The following is a 26,641-nucleotide window of genomic DNA, read 5'->3' on the forward strand; positions in this document are numbered from 1 at the left end:
ACACGGGTTCACAGTCTCGTTCGGCGAGAGTGGTGCTTTTGACTCCATACTCTGGCCCTGCCTCCTTCATAAACTCATGGATCTGGGAATTTAAAAAAAGATCTTAATATTATAAAGGATAATTTTACTCAGAACACCAAACATTTTACGATTTTGGAGGCAAAGGGAAGATATTACGATGAAAACTTACAAGGGGTACTTACAGGCCTAGAGTAGTTCTCCACTGTATTAGCACTTCATTGCAAATAACTTGTGGGAAATGGATTCAAACGAAATTAACGTGGCATAGGCAAACGTGTTTTCCCTATGGCGATGATCTCCTCGTGCTCATTAAAAGGAAATCCTCGGAAACTGTAGAAATGTTTTTATGGAACTCGAAAGAATTCTTGGAGAACTGGGAGACCAAAGAAGACTTAAAATTTAATACAAATAAAAATAATGCAATTTTTACCCTCGAGGTGGTCATAATACAAGAAATACGTAGCTAAGAAAAACAGCAAAAGAATAAGCTTCAAGAAAGAAATGAAATATTTAGGTGTTATAATCGACAACCGTCTCAATATAGAAAGATTGAGAGAATTTTGACTAACTATAGAAGGATGGTTTCATGAGACGTGTTATAAATTAGACATACCACCTTGAGGGTTATATATGAAGCTTTCTTCATTCCAACAATTAAGTGGGGCACAGAAGCATAGAGTTCCGGCTCGGAAAAATACGCTAAGGAATGAAATCGGGTACTATGCAGAAAGCCTTACTTTTGATGTTAACCAGATGCTTCGTAGCCGTCTCGACGGAGGTAATATGCATCCTGGCCAGTGTGCTCCCTCCATCAGAAGAATATTTATTTATTACGATAAATTGTTATTCAGAACGGGCAGAGTGTATTTTAAAATATACGGTGGAAATATTGTTACACGCTGTGATTTTCAAAGATTTGATATTAATAAAGTACACCCTGCACAGAGGAAATCTATTGCGCATTATAGGAATCCTCCCTAGGTAGATGAATATGATGTCTACACTGATGAGTCCGGATGTGAGGAAGAACATCGTCTTTGCAATTTTTTTTTATTATGCAGCCGAGATGGACAGTGGGAAATATTAGTTAAATGAATATAATTCGATAATTTAAGCAGATGCTACTGATATTTCTTCGCTTTAAAGTGGATAAAAAGATTTCTAAAATTCGCGAGTATAATCAATACATACACCGACATTTTATCAACTTTAAAAGCACACTCCTGTCTAGGCCAGACAAATGAACTGATATTACTATATATAAAAGAATTTTATTCTGAACCTCTGGAGAGACATGTAATTAATTTTAACTGAGTAAAAGCACATGCGGATTTTGTTGGGAATGACAGCGCAGGAGCTTTAGTCACAGACGCTGTTACACAGAATGACATTGAAATCATTCAGCTACAGGGGTCGAAGAAGAAGGTCACGACCTTCATGAAGAATTATACCTACAAATTATTGAAAGAAAAATAGGAAATGTCCGATAGAAATGGAAACTGTACTGCGTACTTTAAAGGATTTAATCATCAAAACTCTGTGACCGCTGAGCGGTAAAATAGCTGAACACTGGCAGTTCCGATCTGCGTTCGATTTCAGGGAACGGGACTGGCTGTATGGGCGTTTTCGTGGATTTCCCTATGCGTAACGTATATAAGTATCAGTTTCTCTTAGAACGTCCTCCACGAAGGCATTCCTTCCCTTAGGCAGATCAACTGTGGAAATTCTACTTTAGTGTGTGTGCTATGTTTGTACCTATGGGACAGCCTAATTAAACCACAAGGCTACATGTGGCCTTGATGTGCTGCTTCCCACATATACACAAACCGCTCTATAATTTTATAAAATATACTTCAGTGTAAATTATAATTTTATTTTTATTAATTGATTAATATTAGTCAAAAATATATTTTGAGAATTTTGCTATGTGTTGCATTCCAATAATGAAATTTGGAATTCTGGAACATTTTTAATGACTTAAATATACAAATATTTTTGGATCCTTAAAATATATGTTTGACTTCTGTATACATTAGAAATTATTAAATAACACAATATGGTATCATTTTCAAAAGCTACCTTGTAAATTTTCATATATCTCAGAATAGATTCGCAGAAGATGCATGGCTGCAGATTGTTCAACTCAAAAGAAATCTGCAATAGCTTGTATTTAAATATAATTTGTCAACCTGTGACTTAAACAAAGCTTTAGTTTTTGTTTAAGTCACAGGTTGACAAATTATATAATTAAACTTTCTACTAGATAATAAAATTATAATAATGAAATATTTATTATATATAATTAAACTTTCTACTAGATAATAAAATTATAATAATGAAAATTATTATAATTAAACTTTCTACTAGATAATAAAATTATTGTGCAGTTCGACAATTTTATGAAAGCCTACAAAGTTATAAAACGTCATCTTATTGTTATTCTAATTTGCATTGTCTTATGTATAACAAACATCTTACGTTTTATTCCTTAACACGAAAACATATTTCTCTGAATTTAGTTTATTCTGTTTTAAAACTTACTTTTTTTAATACCCTAATGCATAATGTTTAGAAAAGCGAAAGTAAGGCAAGAAAGAACTGTTAAACTTTCCAAGGCAGAGGGTTTGATTTTTTTAAAAATTTATTACGCTTGCATATTCTTAAAAGATAGTTTTTCTACTTCTCTAGTTTGATTAGAAGTCTTCTTATTTATAACTAATGTTTGTTGTTTTTTTTTTGTGCAGAAACGCAATCTGAGTATTAACAAGTCTTTAAAAAAGAGACATTAACAGAAAACAATGCAATCTTTTTCAAAATAATTTATGACATGTATAGAGAAAAACATATTATTTTAATGTCATCGCTGAATAAAAAACAATAGTGCAGTAACAAAAGCAGCAATGATAATGAATAGTTGATACACAATAGAATCCTTTGAAAGCACACTGTCTCCATTGTTTTGATTGAAAATGCATGCATTGGAGCCGTGAGTAAATAGAGCACAGTGTTCGTTTATGAGCGACCCAGACATTCTTTCTAATTGGCTCTGGAAGAACTGATCGGCATGATGACCGCAATCTCTCAATAAGTGCTCGTGTTGGCACTCCACGAGTTCAGTAAAAGCACTGAAATAAAATAAAAAGTGATATTAATATATGTATAAACTATAAGTAATCTAAGAAGAAGAGAAATCAATACACATTATTTTAAGCAATTAACTCGAGTGAAAAATCTTCAAGGAAACAAAAACTGAACATGACACTAAATTGTAGCAATAAGGAATAGAAGTTGACATAGAAAACGCATTATAAAAATTGGCATTGCTGAAAAAATGGCTTGTAGCATGAAAATTAGTTACATTACTGCTTCAAATATTTTTTTAATACATTCATATTCAGTTTTTAACATAAGCATGAAACCAGTTTTTTCTCAGCTATAAATTTATACGCTTGCTATTCAACACACAGGACGTGTTTCAAGAAATATATCAGGTTGATTTTTAATTATAATGGCTTATATCAATCTTTTGATTGCTAAATCAGTTTAATGAATTCCCGCAGAAAGCATTCATTCATGATAAAGTTGATGGATCATTCTCTACAGAATGTAAAATTATCTCAAAACAAAATACGTTTCCAATAAAATTATTTAACAATTTGAACTTTCCAGTTTTAGAACTAGTAGAATCATTAGGTTATATCGATGCACAAAAAATGAAAAATGTACAATGCTCGGACATGCTTCCAGTTACATAGCACGTTGAAAGGAGGAAGAAAGTACGTCATAAAATCCTTCTCTTAAAGGGCAACTGGGGTTCAGAGGACCCATTCGGCAAACCCTGATGGAGACGACTTATCCCCCCCCACCTTTTAGTTCGGGCGCCACTTGTGGAGTCTTTCAAGAATTTTTCGATGTTAGGAAACTGAAGAAATCCGCAGTGCCGCCCTGGGTTTCAAACTCCGGACCTCCCGATTAAGAGTCGGAATGTTTTAAGTTTCAGCACGCAAGCACGCTGAAGGGACGGAGAAAATGCCTTGTGTATATCTGATGGGTATTATGAGTACAATTCGTTTTGAATACTTTGATATTTTTGGGGTACATTTATGATGTTTTTTGAGAGCTTATATTTTTATGAAAAATATGCGTGTCCGTGAAAATGTTAAAGTTATCCGTGATAATGAGAGCCAGATATTGAAATGAATATGAATGTGAGGAAAATTATTATAATTAAACTTTCTACTAGATAATAAAATTATTGTGCAGTTCGACAATTTTATGAAAGCCTAACTTACAAAGTTATAAAACGTCATCTTATTGTTACCAAAGAGCTGAATCTCTGATCTTTTAAATTGTGTAAAATTTAAATTATAGTTTATGCAAAATTAAAGTTGGATGCTTTAAAGTTATATATTTATTTAGAGATATTTTATTTGGATTAATTGCTATATCTTTGGCGATAGTTCTGTAAAAGGCACTGAAATATTTGATATAGAGAGGAAAAGGTAGCTGTTTATATATTTAATTTAATATAGTTTACTGGGTGATGCATAAAATGTCATATACCAAAAGCAGTTTACACATTTTTCACATGCAAAATATTACACAAACGTCAGTGCCAAATTACTCATTGAAAAATACACATAGGAATGTGACTCGCTAGCTTCAGCGCAGCACATGTTCAGTATGTGAAACTTTCTGGCACATAAACTCATCGAGACGGACTTTTAGGTTTATGATAACTTTTTAACAGGAATCCTTTGTTAGTACCCTGAAGATAGTCACAGTGGCCCTGTCTAGTTGTTATTTACTGTTATCACCACAACAAGAAGCCAGAAGAATTAATATCGAGGCTTGTAAGAGCATTACTAAAGCGCCAGATACTGGCTGCTGACAGAACAAAACAAGGAGGAAAAACATCTGCTTCTATTCAGGGCAAAAATATTGCAAATAGTGCATAATTTATTTTATTCTTTGCAGAAATAAAATAAATATAAATAATTTATTTCACCAATTTGCAAATCTAAAATCAGAGTGTAAATAAAGAGATGCACAGCTGTATTCTTAGAATATGCCTTCGAAAGAATAATAAAAGTGTTGTAATTATCTTGAACTGTATTTTGTACATACTGAAAGACACCGAACGTCCTAGAAAGCCAGAGTTTGAAATTCCTACAGGTGGTTGAATGAAGATGAAAATCACTTCATAACAGTACATCGTTTTTGGACAATCAATACTACTTTGCTTTATAAAAGTGAAAATGTCTCTGATATAATTTTGAATTTTTATGAATTCTTTATCAATTAAATTTAAAGAAAATCTGAATTAAAAGAAAGGTTGGTAATCAAATAGAAGAAAAGCTATTATAATATTTACATAATCTGTCATCAAATACTGATATTTCTATAAGATATATAGCGAATATTTTTCAGTTTGAAAATATTCTCATAGCTAGATCTTGCATCCGTAATACGACATCCTTAATTTGGAATAATCGCTGTGGCAATTTGAGGTCATAAAAATACGTATTTTATGCTTCTTAACTTCGAATGAATATTTTATTCTCATCCAATAATTTACGAGCTCAATTTTCATTGCTTGCGAAAATAAATTACACTCAAATACATTAATGATGAGTTTTCTTTTTCTTTCCTTTCTTCCAGCTTTTTATCTGCATTTAAAAAAGAGCTATTTAACTAAATATTCGAATGAATGAATCATCTCAGAAAACTGTTCTTGCCCATCCCATTTTTTTAAGAACAACCCATGTAAAAGCATAATGGCATATCTAATTGCAGCGTTTGAGTTTTGTTTTATCATATATAATGCATAGATTTTGTCTAGCAGCAGCTTGATTAAAATGTCCCTTCAGAAATTCTTTATTCAATGATTTTCCTTTAAAATCAAATCAGATATGTGCATATAAATATGTATTTTAATTACTTCACTACGCAATACTCTACTCTGTAAAAGAAAATATTTGTTTCATTGCAAATGCAATACCTATCTATGATTATACTAATGAAACTGATAAAACGTGAATTTCAATAATCATCTTAAAATGATCAGAAAATGAAAAAGATACTGTTATAGTAACAAATATTTAAATTACTCAATCAAAGACCTCGATATTCTCGATTATTATTTTATCGCGCTTGATGATGTAAATTCTAAATTCCAAGGTATTTAATAAATTCAGAGGGAAAAAGCAAAATGAAAATTGATTGTAACTTCATCATGCTTCTATTTATTATAAGCGACAATAAGGAATATATTGAAAATCTGTGTTTTCTGGATATGAATTCACTAACAACAGTAACCTTATAAGGTATTTCTCCCACCTTCCTAGCGTGCCTTCGTGGTGTAGTGGTCAGCACACTGAACTGAACCGGTATTTCAGAGGTCCGTGTTTCGATTCCCGGCGAAGGAGGAATCGTTTTGAATCAAGCTGTGAAAATTGTTAATTTTATCAAAAGCCGAGCTTTAAACTCAAGAATATTTGCGATTTTATGCCAAGAGATGGGTAGTGAACATAAAACGCTTTTTTTATATTTCGAAGTAAGGTGGATATCCAGAGCAAAATTTTAAATCGTCTTTTTGAACTTCGATCAGATATTCAAATCTTCCTCTGTGATTCAAAATTTGAATTGCAAAAATATTTATTTAGTGAATTACGTTTGACGAGTTTAGCATATTTAGCTGATATTTTTGAAAAGTTAAATTAATTAAATTTAGGATCACAAAGACAAAGTGTTTATTTGTTTACCATTAAAAAAATTCGAGCTAATAATCAAAGAGTTTAAGCTTTTTACCATTTTTAGAAAGTTTTCTAAGAATTAACCCTCTGATATTAAAAATCATTGTTTTTTGATTGATAAATAATTTCAGCATGAAAACGAAACTTTGATTAGATATCCATTTTGTTCATCTGTACCTGAAATTTTATCTCGTGAAGAAAAACGACAATTGATAGAAATTTCCTGTGATCGAACTCGAAATGAAGCTTTAAAAAATACTTGTTAGCTTTGGGCTGAACCAAAAAAAAAAAAAAAAAAAAAAAAAAAATTAAAGTCATTTCAAACAAAGCTATTAAATTTTTATTGCCTTTTTGCACAGCATATTAGTGTGAATAACGATTTTCTACCATGTTATATTTGAAAAATAAGTACAAAACAGAATTAAAAGTGGATCTTAATTTACAGTTAAAACTAAGTGAAATAAGTCCAAACATAAAAAATAGATCTCGCTTAAACTGGCCTAAATTTTGCACTAAATTTTAGAATAAAAGAACACTTACTTTAAAAACTTAAATTTTGATAAATAAAACGGTAACCAGTTTTTAATATATTTTTATGTGCGCATATTTAATACAATAGAAAATAGGTTGCGCAAATGACATAATATAAAAAGATTTAAATATTTCTATCGAGAAATTGAAAGATGATCATTTTAAAATGTAGTGGTCATCAGTCGGTCCAGTAGAACAGGAGATAGAGAACAGACATAAATTTTGCAACAAAATAATTTTTAACAAAAATTATAAGCAAAATAATTTTTAGCATAAATAACAAATAATAATAAAATTGTAAAGTTTAACAAAACAAACAAAAAAATAATAATAACAAAGATTGTAAGAAATAACAAAATAATAATAACAAAGATTGTAAGAAATAACAAAATTATAAAAATTGTAAGAAATAACAAAATAAAAATTGTAAGAAATAACAAAATAACAAAAATTGTAAGAAACAACAAAATAACAAAAATTGTAAAGTTTTTCAATTTTTGCTTAGATGGCTTAGCATTATTGCTGCTGAAAATTACTAAGATTTACTGCTGCCGTTCTAAACAGGATTCATGTTTTAAGGGTAGAGGACTAATGTATAATCAGCAGCGTAGAGCTAAAGGAGGAAAGAAGCTAACTAACTTGATAGCACCTGTAGTTTGCCAGAAAATATTGGGTCATCCAAAAATTTCTGCAGTTTTTTTTCAATAAAAGCACAGTTTCTTCTTATTATTTTGTTACTGCTAATAAGCTTTGAAGCCGCTTTGATCTTGGATGAAGCGTATGTTTAAAAATTGATTTTTTTCTGCTCATGTTGCTTAGTTCTTGCGTATATTATTGAGTAATTTTTCCCAATGTGGAGCTAAAAATGAAGAACCCATGAACATTTTTTTATCATGTTATGCTCTTTTATTTCAAAAAAGGAAAGAAAAGTGCTAGTCAAACTGGTTGCAAATTTTGTGCTACATATAGACAAAGTGCCGTTTCTAATGACGCAGTTTTAAGGCGATTTGAGAAATTTAAGAGAGGAAATTTCAATTTCGAAGATGATATCCATTCTTGATGACCATCCAGTGTAAACAAGCGTCTGTTAGAAGGAGTTTTCCCTCAAAATTCAGCAAAAATGCAGTTCACTACTTAAAATCATTACACCGTAATAGGTATTGTCTCCTGGATGTTCTTATAATAATTCACAAAGTTTTGGTAAACATAGCAAATGATTTCACATACAGTACGAGACACAAGAGAAATTCGAAAGACAGTTAATAGAATGCCTAGAATTTTAGAAAAAAATAGGAAAATTTAGTAGAATTTTGGACTTTAATATTTACCATATATACACTTATCAGATCAGAAATAATAAAAAAGAAAATCTGTGCCATGTTAATTAAAGAGCTGTTTCAAATATCAAATTTGCTGATTATATTACCTCAATATTCAATGTATATTTAGAGTGAAAATTCTAATGAACTGTAGCTGTAAATTTTAGGCCGATTTCATATTTGAAGAAAGCAATTTTGCGATTCTTATAAGAACTACAATGTTTAATTTTTAAAACACATTACTAACCAGCAGTGCTTCTTTAGCTTATCGTTTACGTTAATTTCTTGGTCCCCAGTTTCCTCTCTGTGGTTGTTAATTAGCCTTCTGTATTGATTCGCACACTTTCTCTCATCTGTTGATACATTTTTCATGCAAGGTGCATATTTCAGATAATCTGGAAAAAATAATTTTAAATTATTAAATACATAAATGTGGCTGGATTAAATACATTACAAAACATCAAATTTGATATCGCTAATCGATTATACGCCCACCAGCGACCGAGCGGTAAAAGCCGCGGAACACTGGTAGTTCGGCCCGGGGTTTGAGTCCCGGGGAACGAGCTGTCTGCATGGGCGTTTTCGTAGTTATCCCCATGTGTAACGTGGATACGGGCCAGTTTCCCTTAAGCAGACTTCCACGGGGCATCCCTCTCTTTCCGTGTAGTGCCTAAGGGCAAGCATGTAAAAAGTTATAAAAAAAAAAAAAAAAAAAAAAAAAAAAAACATTAAACATAAATTATATGCTTATTTAAAATCACAGATACTGAAAAAGAAATTCATCTTAAAATTATTTAAAATAAAGAAAATTAGTCATTTTTTTTCCTAGAAACTGACAATTCTCGCTTAACGCTTCGAAACAGGAATAAAAAATGTAAGTATATATGTACCCTACGTAAAAAAAAAAAAAAAAAAAAAAAAAAAAGGGGGGACAGTTTTATATCTCCTGTTCTACTGGGCCAATTGACGATTCAAACTGCGTTTTTATGTCCCGGAAGAGCGAATTAGGATATGCATTAGATTTATATATAGCATTGTTCTAATATAGGTATTTTGAAGCAAAATTTGGACATTCTCTGAAGTTACATGCCATTTGTTTTCCATATTTCGATTCTACACGACTCAAATCATGCCTAAATATTAAATTTTGTAAAATTTGGTTGCGAAATTTACGGAGAAATTTAAAAATTTATCTTGACGCATTTTTTTTTTTTTTAAGTGTGCACTACCTGGCGAACTTCTTAATGTATAGTCATATATTTTACTTTTCCTTTTTTCACTGTGCACGAGCGTAAAAAAAAGGCATGGTTAATCATTTCAAATAAATTTAACAAAGTGAGTAAAGTATATTTGACTTATCGCTTATAATAAATATGCCAAATTTCAAAATGGGCCAATATATAAAATGACATATATCTTAGTGTGTGTGTGATTATGGCAAAGCCTCGAGGGCTATCTGCGTAAGAGGAGGGATGCCTTCGTGGAGGACTTTCTAAGGGAAACTGGCTCGTATACACGACATATATCTTAGAAAATCTTGAATAAAGCTCTCTAATTAGCGCTCTTCTTAGCGCTTACCAGACAGCAATCCCACTCATTCCTTTCAGAATGAGACAGCGAATGTTGAGTAAGTAGTTCTTTGATTCAGTGTTGATTTGTATTGTTTTACACAAGAGAATCTAACGTTGCTGCGATCCTTAGGGAAATATCAATGCTTTATTAACTGCATAACGGTCCAATATATGTTGTAGAAAAGACAGGTATGATTAAAAAATTCTAGGAATCTGGATCCCTAGGAGTTAGAATTGGAAAAGGACAAAACGTAGTATCTAACGATACATGTCAATGCAGTGTTCGATCACTCACTAGTAATGATCCAAGTGCTCGTGAAATAGCTCGCGAAACGTATGTACCTTATGCTACTGTCAGAAAATTCTTAGCACTGCATTTCTGTCTCTATAAATATCAATCATGTGAAAGAATTAAAAACGACATGTTATGATAAGCGCCTCGCTTTTGTACTAACATTTCTCGCCCGAATGGAAGTCAACAGTTACTGGCCATGGAAAATATTGTATGGAAATGAGGCTCATTTTTAACTCAATAGTTTCATCAATACATGCTGAATTTGAATATTTGAATGGCCCACAGTAATCCATCAATTGCCACTGTATTTTGCAAGCGTAACCGTGTGGTGTGGACTCATAGTCAGTTTCATGATAGAATTATATTTTATTTGAGAACATCACTGCTATAGCTCCTGTTACCTGAACCATTACTGGTGAGAAATATCGGCAAATGCTGCAAACGTTTGCTGTTCCTGATTTTCAATAAAGACAGTTCTTTGATTCGACAACTTTTATATAGTTTGGAGCATTATCGCATATTCTTCGTTCAGTACAGGAAACTCTACTTCACCTTTTCGGTAATGAAAAAGTTATCAGCCAATATTTTATAACGGAATGGCCGCCGGCCATTGCACAGTGTGACTTTTAGATGTGTGGTTACTTTAAATCCGTTGTGGTGGCATTACAAACCTGTGTTCCTTGAAAGAGAATATAAGATGGGCTGCTGCATGCATCCAAAGTGACAGTTTACACTCAGCATTAGAGAACATTTTTCATCGGATGCAATATCTTATACACAGGGAAGATCACAAATGTTGCACGTGGCTCAGGATTGATTAATAAAAGTTTAGTTTTTGTGTATTTCGTACTGTATGCCTTTCATTTTTGTATTCACCTTTTTTATTACTGAACGATTAATGAAATTTTGCATATTTAATTTTTTCGAGCATTCATTGTAATTATTGACCCGTTTTCGATCCTGAAAGTCTGTATATGAAATTTGGTTGGTTTTAGTTTATTTAATTACGGCAAAGCCCTGGAGGGATTTCTGTCTAAGGGAATGAATATCTTAATGGAGTATTTTGTAAGAGAGACTAGCTTGTATACACGTTTACACATGGCGGAAACCATGAAAAGGACCATAAAGCCAGCCCGTTAGCCGGGATTCGAACCCCGGACCGAAGTACCAGTGTTCAGCGACTTTACTACTCTGCCGCTAGTGGAGTATTAAATTTGGTTTCATTCAGTTTTTATTTTTAGCTGTAGATGCCTTCAAACCGAGAAAGGTATTTCATAACCACTCTGCACTTATTTATCTAAAAATATAATACAGCTTTGGAGATTTTTAGGGAACAACTAGTGTTTTAATCATGAACAAAATTTATCATCCGTTTCATTTCAAATCAAATGGCTCGGTATTTCGAAATATTAGGTTAGTTATCCTTAATGGAAATGGTTATTATTTGTTTCTCGAAAGACATTGTTCTCGTTCATTTGAAATTAACGCCATATAATGTATCAATTTTGAAAACGCCTTAAAATCTAGCTGACATCATAGCCTTTTTATAGAAATTCCAATGACTTTATACATTTCTCGGTGTTCAGCCAAAAGTTATTTAAAATTGACACTATTTTTACAGAAATTCCTTATTTTTATATTAGAGAAATTTGCTAATTCCAACTGATTGAGATTAGGTAAAAATTTTTTTCCTGTTTAGTAACTGAAGATTTTGTTGATATTAGCGATCTTTAATTTACAACTTAATTGTAAATTAAAGATTGAATAGAAAGATTTTAAACATTTAAACTGTGAATTTCTCCTTTAGAAAATAAACTAAAATGTGAGGGAACTAATTTATTTTTTAGTTTAGGCTCAAACTTATTCTAATCTGACATATGAAGATTGTCTTTTATGAGCATGCTATATTACTTATAAGGCGGCCTTATAAGACTTAGTGTTAAATTAAATTTTGAATTTTTAGTACATTTTATACCATTGCAATAATATTATACAATAGAAATCAATATCTAGAACAATTAACAGCTATGATTTATGCATGTGCGACAATCATATCAGAGGAATACCAAAGTAAAAAATACTTCATAGAACATAAAACTTATGCTAACTCATTATTTCTGCAAGGTGATTCAATAATGTTGAGCTCGCGCAAATCCCTTTAAGGTAGTCACGTAAATTTAATGTCACGACAGAAACTTTCAACAATGAACAAACAAATGAATTATTCACGGCGAATACCTAAATAAAATTTTTATATCATCCAGTGTTGATGTTAGGGTTCCTCATAAGTTTGAGGAAATCGTTCCTGAAATAATTCTTTAACCGATTTACTCAAACAATCTTTCCTCAAACCTTTTACCATACACTATCCTTCTAAATATCAGTTATATGTTGCTTTGTTTCATATCACTTATCTAGTGCTTTGATAGGTCAGAAGCAAGGTACGTAGGAAAAAAAAAAAGATTACCTCACTTGGGGTAAACAAACGGAAGTTCGTTCTCGCTCTCTGTTGGTCACTAAGTCACTGAATTTCTCCCTCCTCAAATTAATATAGACTTTTGCATTGATTTAAGCTGACTGTAAATTTGTACGCGACTGTGAAAATCACTTTTGTATCTCAAATATTATTCAATTTATATAGCATAATCACTGGTAGCCAGTACTCAATTGCATTATGCACCAATATGGTAGGAAAAAGAAAGAAATGATCAGCAAAGCGCGTCGTTTCATAGGTATAGAAATTTATAGTGTGTATTGATTTAATGTTTAAACTAATAAGATGTTATATTAAATAGGGATAATTATGTTAAATTTTAATTAAGGGATTTAATATTTAAATAACAGGGGTGCAAGTTATTTTAAGTTTTCATATTACTTAAATTCATTGATTCTTTAATATATGTAAAAAATTCTATACATTCTGTTATGTTCATTTAAATAGGAACGGTCAAGGAACATAAACGAAAGTGAAAACTTAAGTTATAAAAAAGGGATATGTAATAAAATTAAATTACTTTGCCACATTTAAATTTAGGGAAACTTTATTTGACTATTTTAACTACTTTTTAAAATACAGAACTGTTCAAGTTATTGTACTGTTTAAGTTACTATTCAAGTTACTGTACTGTTTAAGTTAGTATATATTACAGTTTGCTAATGTAAAAGAATCTAATGAATCTAGATCGGAATCTTATTTTCATCGTATCAATCGATGTCATCGTATGATTAACAATATTCAATCAGGATTACAAGTGAGCATTTTACTTTTATAACTTTCCTTTTGAATAGATAATTATTTAAAACATAAACCATTCTGAAGAAAGGAATTCTGAAGAAAATTGCAGAAGCGATCAGACCGAAATAAGGCTCTAAGAATATAAATAAATTTAAATAGCCAAAGTAGATTCCAGACATTACGGAGAAGTTACTACGGCTTTAAATACCGGGCAGAGAGTTAGGTACAGAATAAATGGCCTTAATTTCAATTTCTTCCATTTTAACATTTAAATATTTCTATACTACATATTTTCCAATTCTTGTAAAATGTGGGTATTCATTCTGCTCATGCTAAAATGAGTAACTTTATAAATAGCTCAATCTTGAATAGCAAATTCCGTAACGAAATTCGGAAAATTTCTGGTGAAACAATAAATTACTCGAGAAAATTTTCGTACTTATGATTTATTCTACACAGTAAATGATACTTGAGGCATATATATTTCGACTTCAAGTATTAGAATTTTTATTTTTCCGATGTAAAACTGAAAATATCTCGAAAGAAAATTCGAAACTACTGTTACGAGCAGCTATAGCGAACTTCAATGACGTCACAGCTGAACGAGTCCCTGGCTTTTCGTTTGTTTACCCAAGTGAGCTAACATGTTCTTCTACGGACCTTGGGTCAGAAAGTTTTCATTCAGGTAGTATTAGGAGAGTTTATTTGGGTTACTAACAGTCTTTGGGGCTTGAGAGATTTGGCTTGTACTGTTTTATATACCGTTTCAATATATTCTGGTATTACTGCTCATGATCAAATGAAACTTTTAACACTCTTAATTGCTTAATGCAATTAATTCTGGTAAATGTAAAATAAATTACCTTTTAAAAACCTTTTAAACTACCTTTTAAAATATATAAGTAATTAAAATTCTGAATCCTTTATTTAAATAAATTAGGCGAAATGCTTATTATTTGTAAATTTATCATAAGGAAACTCTTTTAACATAAAAAAAGATAGAAAAAGGAAATATTTGGATTTTTAACTTATAAATTGCCAAAAATATATTTAACAAAAACTACAGAGAACGAATGTTATTAAAAACGTTTCTGAGTACAATACACCTTGAAATTATACTCCCATTCACAAGTCAACACTTATTGTTTGCTCCAAATACTTCCTTCTTACTTTACTTTCATTTCATCTACACTCAGTTTTAGAGGAGTAGAAAAAATTTTACAGAAAAAAACTGGAGCTTGTCAATTTCAAAATAAAAGACTGTTTTATTCGGATCTTATACTGAAAAAAGTTACATCATATGTAATCATATGTAGGAAGCATATGTAAAGCTCAAGCGCAACATTCCAGAATAACTATTCTTCTGAAGGTTATTCTTGAAACATTAGTACTGATTACCAGGAAAAATGTATTAGATATACTAACAAACTGAAACGTTTATTGAAACAGTTAGAAACTTTTACTAACGCGCCTACATCTGAAAAATTGTTAAGCACATTGAATGATAGCTTAAATTTATCTTCAATTACTTGAATTAAACTTCCTAAGTTAATAATCAAACCTATTCAGGAGACCCGAAATAATGGAACTAATTTTGGAATTCATTTGAAAGCACTATCGATCGAAATGATTCACATTCGAAAATTGAAAAATATGCCTATTTAAAAACATACTTGACTGGAGCATGGGGCACTTTGTATGGAAAGAAATACTCTCTTAACGTCAGAAACCTTTTTCTTAAGCTGATATTATACTTATAGTTACATATATTTGCAATCATTTCCTTCTTCAGTTTGTGTACGGTCCCTAAATGCGATCCGTGAATGTAGTATCTTGACCAAATATCTTGGTCAGGTTTTGCCGTGGGGAAGTCAAATTTTCTGTGTTTTTCATAACGAGTATAAAATTTTCCTAAATATAAGTATAGAGCTCGTATATAAAGTTAAGTTTCATACAAATACATATTTATACATGTGTGATGATTTGGGAATGACGTAGATTTATTCCTTACGGATCATCTATATAAAGCACATATAGATGATCCGTAATGAAGAATAAAACTTGAAGTCTTGTGGATGCAATAGACTCCGTCGTAGCAGATGTAAATCATAGTTCTTTTATTGTAGTTTAACATTTTGCGGCCACAAACAAATTGGCGCACTAATCGTGCTGGTAATCCAGAGCATTTGGTATTGTTGCGACAGGAAAACTAGCAGGAAGCAACAGTCTAACTGGGCTGAGGTGCAGAAAGCGAGGTGGCGTAGTTGTCCAGTATGGCAGTTTATTAAAAGACAGGTTTCAGTTCAGAAAAAATTAAGTTACGTAATTAATCAGCTACGTCATATTCGTTATTTAAGAGTCACATGATATGGATGAATCTAGAAATGACGCAGTCCAGGAAAAGTTATTACTACACATAAGTTAAAACGAAGAATAAATGAGCTATTGCATAATTAAAATTTGTCGTTTCCTTTATATAATGTATAGTATTAATTTTAAAACAGGAAAACAGAAATCTTTGCATCATTTAAAATATTTTTTAATTAAAGATATTTGTCTACGACAAACTTTTGCAAAAATAACGGATTTTGTGGAGACGGTGGACGGACAAACATATAAACATACATAAGTACATACATACATGCATACATACTCTCTCCCTCTCTCTCTATATATATAAACAAGAGTTTAGAAATTTCAAAATTAAGATTATAAATTATTAAGTCACGCATGGTTATCTAAATAATCAAGATGTAATAAACTGGTTTCCAAAAATTAAGGAAACCTCACAAAAATAGCAATAACTCGTTCAAAACTAAGCAAATCCGTAATAACATTTGAATATGTTATTAAATAAGAATTGCTGAGTAAAACTGCGGTATACAAATTAGTTGCGCTGCAAATGAAATGCATCATCTGCGAGGAGCATAAAATTGTATGTTTCAGAGCAAGCCTGCAAATTTCACTGTGATACTGCGATAAGAATCTGGGACAGCCAATTTATAAAAGTGACCTCTAGACATCATTTTCCCGAAGAACTGCAATGGAGAGTTATTGGGAGACTAGAGGCAGGACAAAGTCAGACAGAAGTAGCCAGATGGAGAGCTTATGTGAGTCCTTCTGTGGTTCATAGACTTTAGCAATAATTTCTAAGCAGGAGGTTCAGCCAAGTACGGCCAACCGCTAGGACGAGCGCTGATGGCCGACATTTGTTATGTAAATTCTAATGTTATTCCTGTAAATTCCAGTGCTAGTTCTAAACGTAAAAATGTTGTTAGTGATAGTGAATGTAGTTCTAATGAGAATAATTCAGGATTTAAAAAGCCGACTAAAACGGCGAAAGGTCAAAAATTAGTGAAATCTAAATCGCAGCTCTCGCTGCAAAATCCCTTTGCTAAACTAGATGTTCATGATAAATCATGTGATAATGATAATAATGTAATTAACTCAAATGAAAATAATGCTGAAATGTTGAATGTGCAAGATACTGTTACTAATGTTATTAATAATGCTGATGTGTTAAATCCTAATGTAAACTGTGCTAGTACTAATGTTACGGATATTAATGTAATTAATGGTAATCAGGCAGGCGTAGGTCAGCAGCAGCAGCCGGCTTAGCCTAAAGCTCCCCCAATAATGGTGAGACCACCAGAAAGCATGAACTATTATTCATTTTTAACTGAATTATCTAGGCAGCTACCTAATAACAAATTCTATGGTTGCCTCAGTGGTGAATTTTGAAAGTTGAACCGGCTACACCGGATGACCACAGAGTTTGCAGCAGCTTTTTCTTGGAAAAATCAATTGAGCACTACGTAGTTAACTCCAGGCATAAAAAGGCTGTTAAAAGTTTATTAAGAGATCTCCCATTATATATCAAATGTTGATATTATAAAAGACTCAGTTGCCAAGTTAGGGTATAATGTGCACAAAGTAATGCAGCTCACGAAATACAAGACAAAGGCTCTTATGCCATTATTACAAGCCCAGATTATACCTGATGAAATATTTGAGAGTATTTATCATGTTGAATATCTAATGTTATTTCATATAAAAATTGAAAAGTATGTTGCCGAAAACCAGGTTCCCCAGTGTCACAATTGCCAGAAGTGGAACCACTTTTCAGAGAATTGTCATGTTGCATCAAGGTGTGTAAGTGGGCTGGTTTCCACAGAACTGGCAATTGTGATCACCAGGGGCCTATAGATACTCCCTTAAGGCGCGAAATGTTCTGGACCTCACACATCATCCTATAGGGGATGTCCTAAATTTCCTACCTACAAAAAGAAAAATAATGACGTTAAAAACTCCATGGTAAAACCTGGGGCCAGTTATGCACAAACCTTGAAGCCAGCTTCTGTTGAAGTTAACGCTATGCAAAATGAAAACATTGCACCAGATGTCATGATACCTGCTGCTGCTGTTAACCCAAAAATTAAAAAACAAAATGTTATGCCTAGTAATGCAACTAGAATCCCTAGTAAGGGCGACCAAACAGGATTCTTTGAATTATTTAAAGTTATGGATCAATATTAGAAGGAATCGGGGTTAAACATCCCTCGAATTATTAAGGCTTTTAAAAGTAAGATGAATGCTCTAAAAGACTGTAATGACATGCTTGGCAAAATGTTTGCATTATATCAAATTCTGGAAGAAATACACGGGTTATCAAATCAGCTTAATTATGGACTCTGAGCTTATAGGCCAATGGCTGTAATAAGATATATTACTTAAATACTGTTCATCATCATGCAATTATATTTTAACTCTCATTTTATATATGTATCAGTACTTATACCACACTTGATCCTGTGTTTTTTGGTGCTTTTTCTGTAAATTCCGCGCCCCACTTAATTGCTTTGAACTCTTGCTTATATCAGATTAATTGTGTATTAGCGTTTTGGCAATATTGGCATTTCTTTTATAACATGCATAATGTTGCACTTACTGAGCACTTTCAGTTTTCGTTGCCGGATTTGGTCTTTCGGCGGTTAGGAATAGCAAATAGACTCTGTTGGTTCATTTTTTTCATCATGATATGTGTTACGGAACTCTTGTGTTTCACTTATGTCACGCTTCAGCTGTTACAACTCTTGTATATGGACTTCTCCAAAATCCCAACTTTATGAACTAATACGTATTCGAAAATTGTCAAGTTTCTTATACTTTGATAGCGAGAGTTTCGCAGGAACCCAAGATATGCGTGCGCACCGCGCCTGAACCGACATTTGTTATGCGCACGAAGGAATAAAACATTATCTCCGAATCAATTCAGATCCTCCCTTGCTGCAGCCATCAGAAGGTTGGTGTCGACGTCAACTGTTTAAGAAGACTTCACGAAGGAGGTCCGTACGCGAGGCGACCAGGCACTTACGTGACGCTCACATCAAAGTCATAGAAGGGAACGTTTAAAGTGGGCACGTCAACGTATCCACTGGACGGATTATCAGTGGAGGGTTATTCTCGTTATGAATGAGTTCAGGTTTTGCCTCCAAAGTGATACTAGGCGTTATTTGATTTGCAGAGAACTTGGAACCTGTTATCTTCTATTATACATCCGTGAATGAAATGCATAAGGAGAAGGCAGTGTCTGTGTTCTCTGAGGAGGGGTGGTGTCGCATTGGATGGAAGCACAAATCTCATTGTCTTTCCTTGTGGAAGCATGAATGCTTAGGCCTATGACGATGACATCCCTGATGCTTATGTACGCCCTTATGTATGGACAATAGGTGATGATTTCTGCTACAGGACGACAACGCTAGAACGTACAGGGCTCGCATCGTGAATGATTATCTTCTGCAGCAAACAGTTCAGTGCATAGAGTGGCCAGCTTGCATCACCGAATCTGAATCCTAGCGATCATGTTTGGGATGCTCTAAGAGACGTGTAAAATTTGCTCTCAATCCTCCTCTTCAGACCCTTGCCACTCCTGCAAATGCTTTGCAAAAGCAATGGCTCTCGCTTCCTATGGAACTGATAGACCACAAAATTGACAGCATCGTACATCTCTGTATATATTGTATTGCTTCTGTGGGACATAAAACATTATATTGAAGGCAGATACATCCGATTTGTTCATTTTATACATATGCTAATTTTTATAATATCTTAATTTTCTGGTAATTTCTTTTCATGCTGTTTTATACCTTACAATGTGTTGCATACTGTGGGTCAGTTTCATTAAATTCTATGTGTAACATTTTCAGTAATCGTCATTTTAATGATCTTTAATTAATGATAACCAATGTATTTAAATAGTTAAATCCCAATTGCACATTAACAGTCTAACAGTAAGAATTGGAATAAAAACATAAGAATTCAGTTTATTTAAAAATAATTAAAAATTAAATTTAGTTTTATTTTTAGTTTTGCTTAATTTTTTATGAAGTTCGAACATTTCATTTCTAAAATAAAATTTACTTATTTTATCACTGCGTTTACATCCTCTATCATTTTCATTTTTCACTTTTGCAAGCGATTTCTTTATCACTCAACTCAGATCTGGAATTTTTATTTTCCATTTTGTCTGGCTGCTACCCTATTATTCAAGTCGATTCAATACATAACGTCAGCTTTCTTTCTTTCCACTCACATGGAACATGCTCAAAGAAATAAAGGACTTTCGCCTTTGGAAATACTTTCCATTTTAGGCTATATAGCCTTTTATTCTTAAGAAAAGCAACTTTGTTTTGTTTCCCTTGGTTTTGCCATTAAAAATTTAATTGCTTTTGTTCTGGTGCAGCATTTTAGCAATATTGCCTTTTCTTAGGTTCTGCATGTTTAAAAAAATAATAATGTAGGTGATTGCATTGAATTTAACCAATGGAATGTGGATGGATTCTGAGTTCTTGTAACACGTTTTCCTAGACATTAATCTGTCGAATAAATTAATGCTTTTCTTAAATTTAACCCCTGTACTTGTTGAAATATTTCCCAGTTTAGACTGATTAAAAATATTAATTCAGCTTACTGCTTCTAATTTAATCAATTATTTATTTGATTGCCAAATTTAAAAATTTTTATTTTATAATGTTTAAACTTTTACGGTAGTTTTGGGAGTCATGGAAGAGCAGACTGATTTTTTATTAAAGAGATTAAATAATTTAAAAAATTTTTACATTATTTTATTGCTTACATTATTTTTTTCTTACTTATATTATAAAATATTTTAATTTACATTACTGAAATAATCTAATTTGTTTTTTATTTAGCAGTTATTTTTGAGTTATATCATGAATTTATAATCATACAGATATAATTCAGAAATATGGCTCTGCTGAGAATTTTTTTTAACTGCTTCTTGTAAAAGACCAAAGAATTTTCAACTAACAAAATATTTTGTTTTTGCTCCAGTTCTGATCTATGTTCTTTCTGTTAGATTTTTAACAGTCAATTTTGATTTAATTATTTAATTACTATATCTTGATTATTTTTATTATATATTACATATATATATATATATATATATATATATATATGTAATATATAAAAGACAATTCACAATATTCCTTTAAATTTCTAATATGAATTAAAAGAACACCCTCTTCGCTTTTGCATTTAGTCACTCTTTCCCTGCAGTATTCCGCACTGCTGTTGGCTTTTATCCAATGATCATTTGAACCTAAAACAAAGAATTTTCTAGTATAAATATTTCAGCAGCCTTGTACGCACGATGCGTCTGACGATTTGTAAGAACAGTGTGATTCCGGAACCTAATTGGACTAGGTGGAAACGTTATCATGAAATAAGTAAAACTGCATGCAAAAATAAATTAGAATCGATGTTCTAATACAGTGATAATAATGAGAAATGGGATATGTAAACAATAAAATACAAAATCAATTGTAAAGTGATTAATTGTATTTTTGCATTTTAAAAGAGTAAAAATGAGAGTAAATCAAGAAATACTATTTACACTATATACATTATATACAATGTATATAGTGTAAATAGTTAGACTTAGGTGATAAAGTTCTGGTGCGTCGATGATAATATGTGCAGCAAGAGGCTTGATTAATTTATCTTCTTGCAGGATCTCATAATTCAAAATTTGTGAGTAATTCGCAAAGTCACTTGAAGTAGATTTACTGAAGAATTTGTCATTAGTCCTTTTTAAATACTCTTTAATTTCTTCCATTTTTAAGTCTCTATGTAAAGGTTAGTTGCGATTAGTTAATCGTCACCCCCTTTTTTTATCTTTCCTTGTCTCTGATTTTTCCTCTCGAGAATAGCCACGTCCAGAATTCTATATCGTTGTGTGCCTGCGGGCTTACGTTCACGGAGCTGGCAACGTTGCACTCGTGCTATAGTTTAGGCCACAAAGCATACGTCTTCGTCATTGCGCACGATCCTTTGGCGCCTTCACTGTCCTAGTAAATCACGTCACTTCGCCAAGCTATATTTCTTCATTGTTTGAAAAATGTAACTGCGTAGTTTAAAATTGTGGGTTGCAGTGTCTCCAATGTGCTGCGTTATGTAATAAGATATACAATAAGCTAAGTTGTTAAGAATCGACAGATAATAAAGAGAGGTTCGGGATTATCAAAGGATTAGTGATTCTTCAAAGAGTTCTAAGTTATGTACTATGCCACAGAGTCAAACTGTCTTCTATCGCCACCACTCCAATCACGATTACGATGCAATTGGTTTTCATAGTCCCATCTAAAACATTATCACATATATATCCTTAATTTTACAATCATTGGTCGTAGACATAAGCTGCAATGAAGAAAATGTTTTAACGATGCAATTATTTATGTTATAGTATTTTTTAATTGAAAAAATCAGTTTTGCTAAAATTAATTTGAAGTCTAGTGTTTTATAGTTCATAACTAATAAAACTTATAATTCGATCCATGCAGTTTAGTTTAATGAATGATTATATACATTCTATACAATTTTTTTACGATTTCAATATTTTAAATATAAAACTGTGAAAACATGATTATCTGTTTTATTTAAAACATTTTTAGGTGGACATATATGTTTACAACCTATGGTTGTGAAAATGAAAGCTGCACTAAGATTCTTATGTACAGAGAAAAAAAAGCGGGGGAGGGGGCAGCTGTATCTGCCGTTTTACTGAACCGATTGAGGAAATTCATCTTGCGTTTTCTCTCACTTGCGTTTGTCTGAGCGACTTAGGATATGTATTAGATTTATACGTATGTAACATTGTTCTAATATAGGTATTTTGACACAAAATCGAACTTTTCTGAAATGAGATGCCAATTTTTCCCACATTTCCATTCTACGACTCAAATTATGCCAAACAGCCAAGTTTTATAGAAATCGCAAGAGTAGTTTTTAAAAAATTATCTTCCAGAATTCGAAATTCAGGCTTAATCCAAATATAATTCAAACATTTTTTTATGATTTATTTTTAAAATTTGTATTTTTAAATATTTTTTATAAATTTTTGGAAGAATATTTTTATAGTAACCTATTAAATTTTTAATATCTTCTTAAAGTAAATGCATTTTTAGGCATATCTGCAATAAATTAGAGATTTTTATTAAAATTTCCTAAGATATACGTGAATTTACATTTTGGCCCGTTTTGAAGTTTGGCGTATTCGTTATAAGCGATAATAATGCCAAATGCGATTTACGCATTTTGTTAAAATTATTTGAAAGCATGAACGATGACTTTTTTCCCTCTAGTGTACAATGAAAAAAATCTGATGTGTACACCACATGACTTCCTTGTACGGAATATTAAATTATACGCATTTTTTCTTGCATTTTATTTAAACTTATAAGATTGAATTAAACCTAGTACTTCGCCGACAGCGCATAAACCACAATAGAATAAATGCATTCTTTAAAATTCACTTTGTTTACCATAGCAATACTCTGGCGCTAGGTTTACTTAACAGTATTATATTTCATTCATATTATAACTCAGAATGCACAAAATGTATATCATTTAAAGAATTATCTAATCGTTGCCACATGTTCTATTCAAATACTATAATAAAGCTAGAACTATGCATAAAAGAAATTAAGCAAACAAAACAAAAAAGAAACAGTTTTTCACAGACGATTGAGTATTTCTCATTTAATTAATTCAGTTCTTACTTCGCGAGAAGGAAAAATACATAAAAACTCAAAATATCTATATTAAAAATTACGAAGTAAATCTCGAACGCTTATTTCCTCGAAAAAATACAGAAAGAATTAAGCATGATTTAATTGGCAATAATAAATGAATAAGTTATCTTTGTTGTTGCGAAACTAAGTTTCTCTAGATTGGCAATAAATCCACTAGTCTCCTGTTTCAAATGTAAACATTAATGGCCGCCATTAAAACAGGCTTAGCGGCAATTAAACAACTTTAAAATTGCTGATAATTCTAAACATATTGCACACAGATTTACCAAAGGCATAAAATCCTTAACCGGAAGATAAAAACAATATAATTCAATCATTTTTAAAGAAAAAATTTACAATTTACAAACGTATAAGAGTAAAGAAACTGAGATCACTGAGCCGAGTAATAGAGTGGATATATATATAAATATCTTTATATACGTTTGGTGCGGCCGATTGCAACCAAAATACGAGGTGCACATTTACATGTTATAGCAGTCGTATATACAAAATTTCAACGTTCTGAGGCTACTCGTTTTTGAGTTATGCGAGATACGTACGTACGCACGAACGTACATACGTTCGTACAGACGCCACGAAAAATTCTCTTCAGAATTAATTTTAAAGCAGTTTTATAACTTTTTTGAAGGAAAAGAGTATTTTATTCTGTTCTTACGTACAGATATCACGCAAAAACATCGTTAAATTGCATTCGATAGCGGTCAAAATGGATATTTTCGTTGAAATATGCTGCCTGAAATTTTCGCGATTACAATACTTCCTTTTTACTTCGTACAAGGAAGTAAAAAGGAAAGGAAAATAGGTTGCTATAAATTAAGAAGTTCGCCAAGTGAATTATTCAGAAAAAGTCCGATTTTGTGTCAAAAGACCTATATTAGAAAAATGTTATAGTATACATCTAATGTATATCCTTAGTCGCGCTTTCGAGACATGAAAAACGCAATTTGTATTTCTTCAATCGGCCCAGTGAAACGGTAGATATAAAACTGCCCCCCCCCTTTTTTTAGAGGAATTGCTTTGCTTTTATTCCAATATACTAATTAATTTAGATGTTTTAAGTATATATATATATATATCAATCATTCAGTGGTTGTTAATCATGTCTTTGATTTATTAGCTTTTTATTAATTTATTTTCAAAATTACATAAAGGAAGTTTAAAATTTTCTAAAGAGAATTTATACAAATATTTTTAAAATTTTGTACCAACAGGCACAGAGAAGGACGGGGGCCTGTAGGCTTCTAGTATTAAGTTTATTCGCATTGAATTTTATTTAAAACTTTCTACATGCTCTTCCCACCATTTAGTTCTCTATGTTTCATCAGTGCTAATTGTGCACGTCTGCTGGTTTATGATTATAATTACTAGTTTTTTTATGAAAATTTAATCTACAATTCTATTTTTGTATATTATTTTTATAGGGATTCTGTGTATAGATACCCGTTCTATGTACGATTCTATGTATGGATACTCCGCTACGGTATGGTTCTATTGGTTTTTTGATTATGGATTTTTGTCTACTGGTTATTACGGGGATTTGGCCTACGGAATAGAACACATATTATATGTTTTTTTAATGGAGATATGGTCTACAGGTTTCTGTCTATAAGTTTTTACGGGGATTTGGCCTACGGGTATCTACACAGTTGTGCGGGTTTCTGTCTATGGGTTTTTACGGAGATTCGGCCTACGGAGATTTTTACGGAGATTTGGCCACAGAGCTAGACAGGTGCCCGTAAGCCAATTCCACTTAAAATAATTTTATGGGTTTCTACGGGGCAGTTTTAGCAGGGGTAGCATAAAAAAGGCAATTTCTTTGGAAAACAAAAGAACAATAAAGTACTTATTTACGTAACATGTATTATAAAATAATGACATAAAAAGTTAATTTCTTAAATGAAGTATTGAAACATGGTGTAGAAATAATTAGCTTATTTTTCTGGTGTTTACCTCATGATAATCAAAGTTAAAATATATAGACATTAAATAAACGACTGATCTAGAATAATTAACACTGGTATTAATGAATACAGTGATATCTATAAAAACTTCAAAATATGCATACGCAATAATCTCTCAAAAAGTCATGCAGGGCTATTTTCTGGAGACACGGAGTGTATGTGTACTGAAGAGAAAGAGCTGGGTGTTTCTGGTTTGTTTTGAAGAATCAAAAACTGAAATGCATTACTTTTATAAAAAGTACCTGGGAACAAGAAAAATGCATAAATTAATGTTAGACTGGCAAACATATGTAAACTGATTTCAAATAATGAACACGTTTCCAGATCACAGAACGCTTCATGTTTCTTCTCGTCTCAAGGCCAAAATATGCTATAATTTTCTAAATTAGCAAAGAATACTTATTTCAAATAAAGGCTACTACGCACAGTGCTCTTCTTTGGAATGAGCGTCCTTTCACTTCAGTCATTCAGTTGGTGATCTTAACCTCACTGAATATCATGCAGGTGTTCTATAAAGAGGGTTATAAATTTCCTTTCCTTAAATATTGATCCTGGACATGCCTTTTATAACTAAAATGCTTTTTTATAATAAAATAGGAAACATTATGAAAGTAATTTCAAGTTATGGTGCTGAATGGGGACTAGCAACCGCTGAGCGGTGAAATCCCTGAACATTGGTAATTTGATCTGGGTTCGAATGGCTGCATCGGAATGCATTGAGAAATTTAAGATTTCATGATATATTATTTTGTTCTTAAAATGAATTAGCTTTGATACTCGGATCATGCAAGGATTATCACTGAAAAATAACAAAATTGCGTTCATTCTCAGTGCTGTTACA

The 26,641-nt window shown here is 31.9% G+C and overlaps 1 protein-coding gene across 1 annotated transcript in view; it reads right to left on the reverse strand.

Moving 5' to 3' along the window:
• Positions 1-2,830: 2,830 nt before the first annotated feature.
• The window catches only part of LOC118196790 (uncharacterized), a 468,824-nt gene continuing 445,013 nt past the window's right edge, over positions 2,831-26,641 (reverse strand). The window contains exons 4-5 of the mRNA XM_085807122.1: positions 8,874-9,021; positions 2,831-3,146 (exon numbers count right to left, since the gene is read on the reverse strand). Of these exons, the coding sequence (XP_085663248.1) occupies positions 2,879-3,146; positions 8,874-9,021 (416 nt within the window). The 3' untranslated portion in view covers positions 2,831-2,878. The remainder of the gene's footprint in view (positions 3,147-8,873; positions 9,022-26,641) is intronic.

Source organism: Stegodyphus dumicola, chromosome X1, assembly GCF_044657685.1.
Source record: "Stegodyphus dumicola isolate Sdum_Otavi_A_Nest chromosome X1, ASM4465768v1".
Taxonomy (NCBI): domain Eukaryota; kingdom Metazoa; phylum Arthropoda; class Arachnida; order Araneae; family Eresidae; genus Stegodyphus; species Stegodyphus dumicola.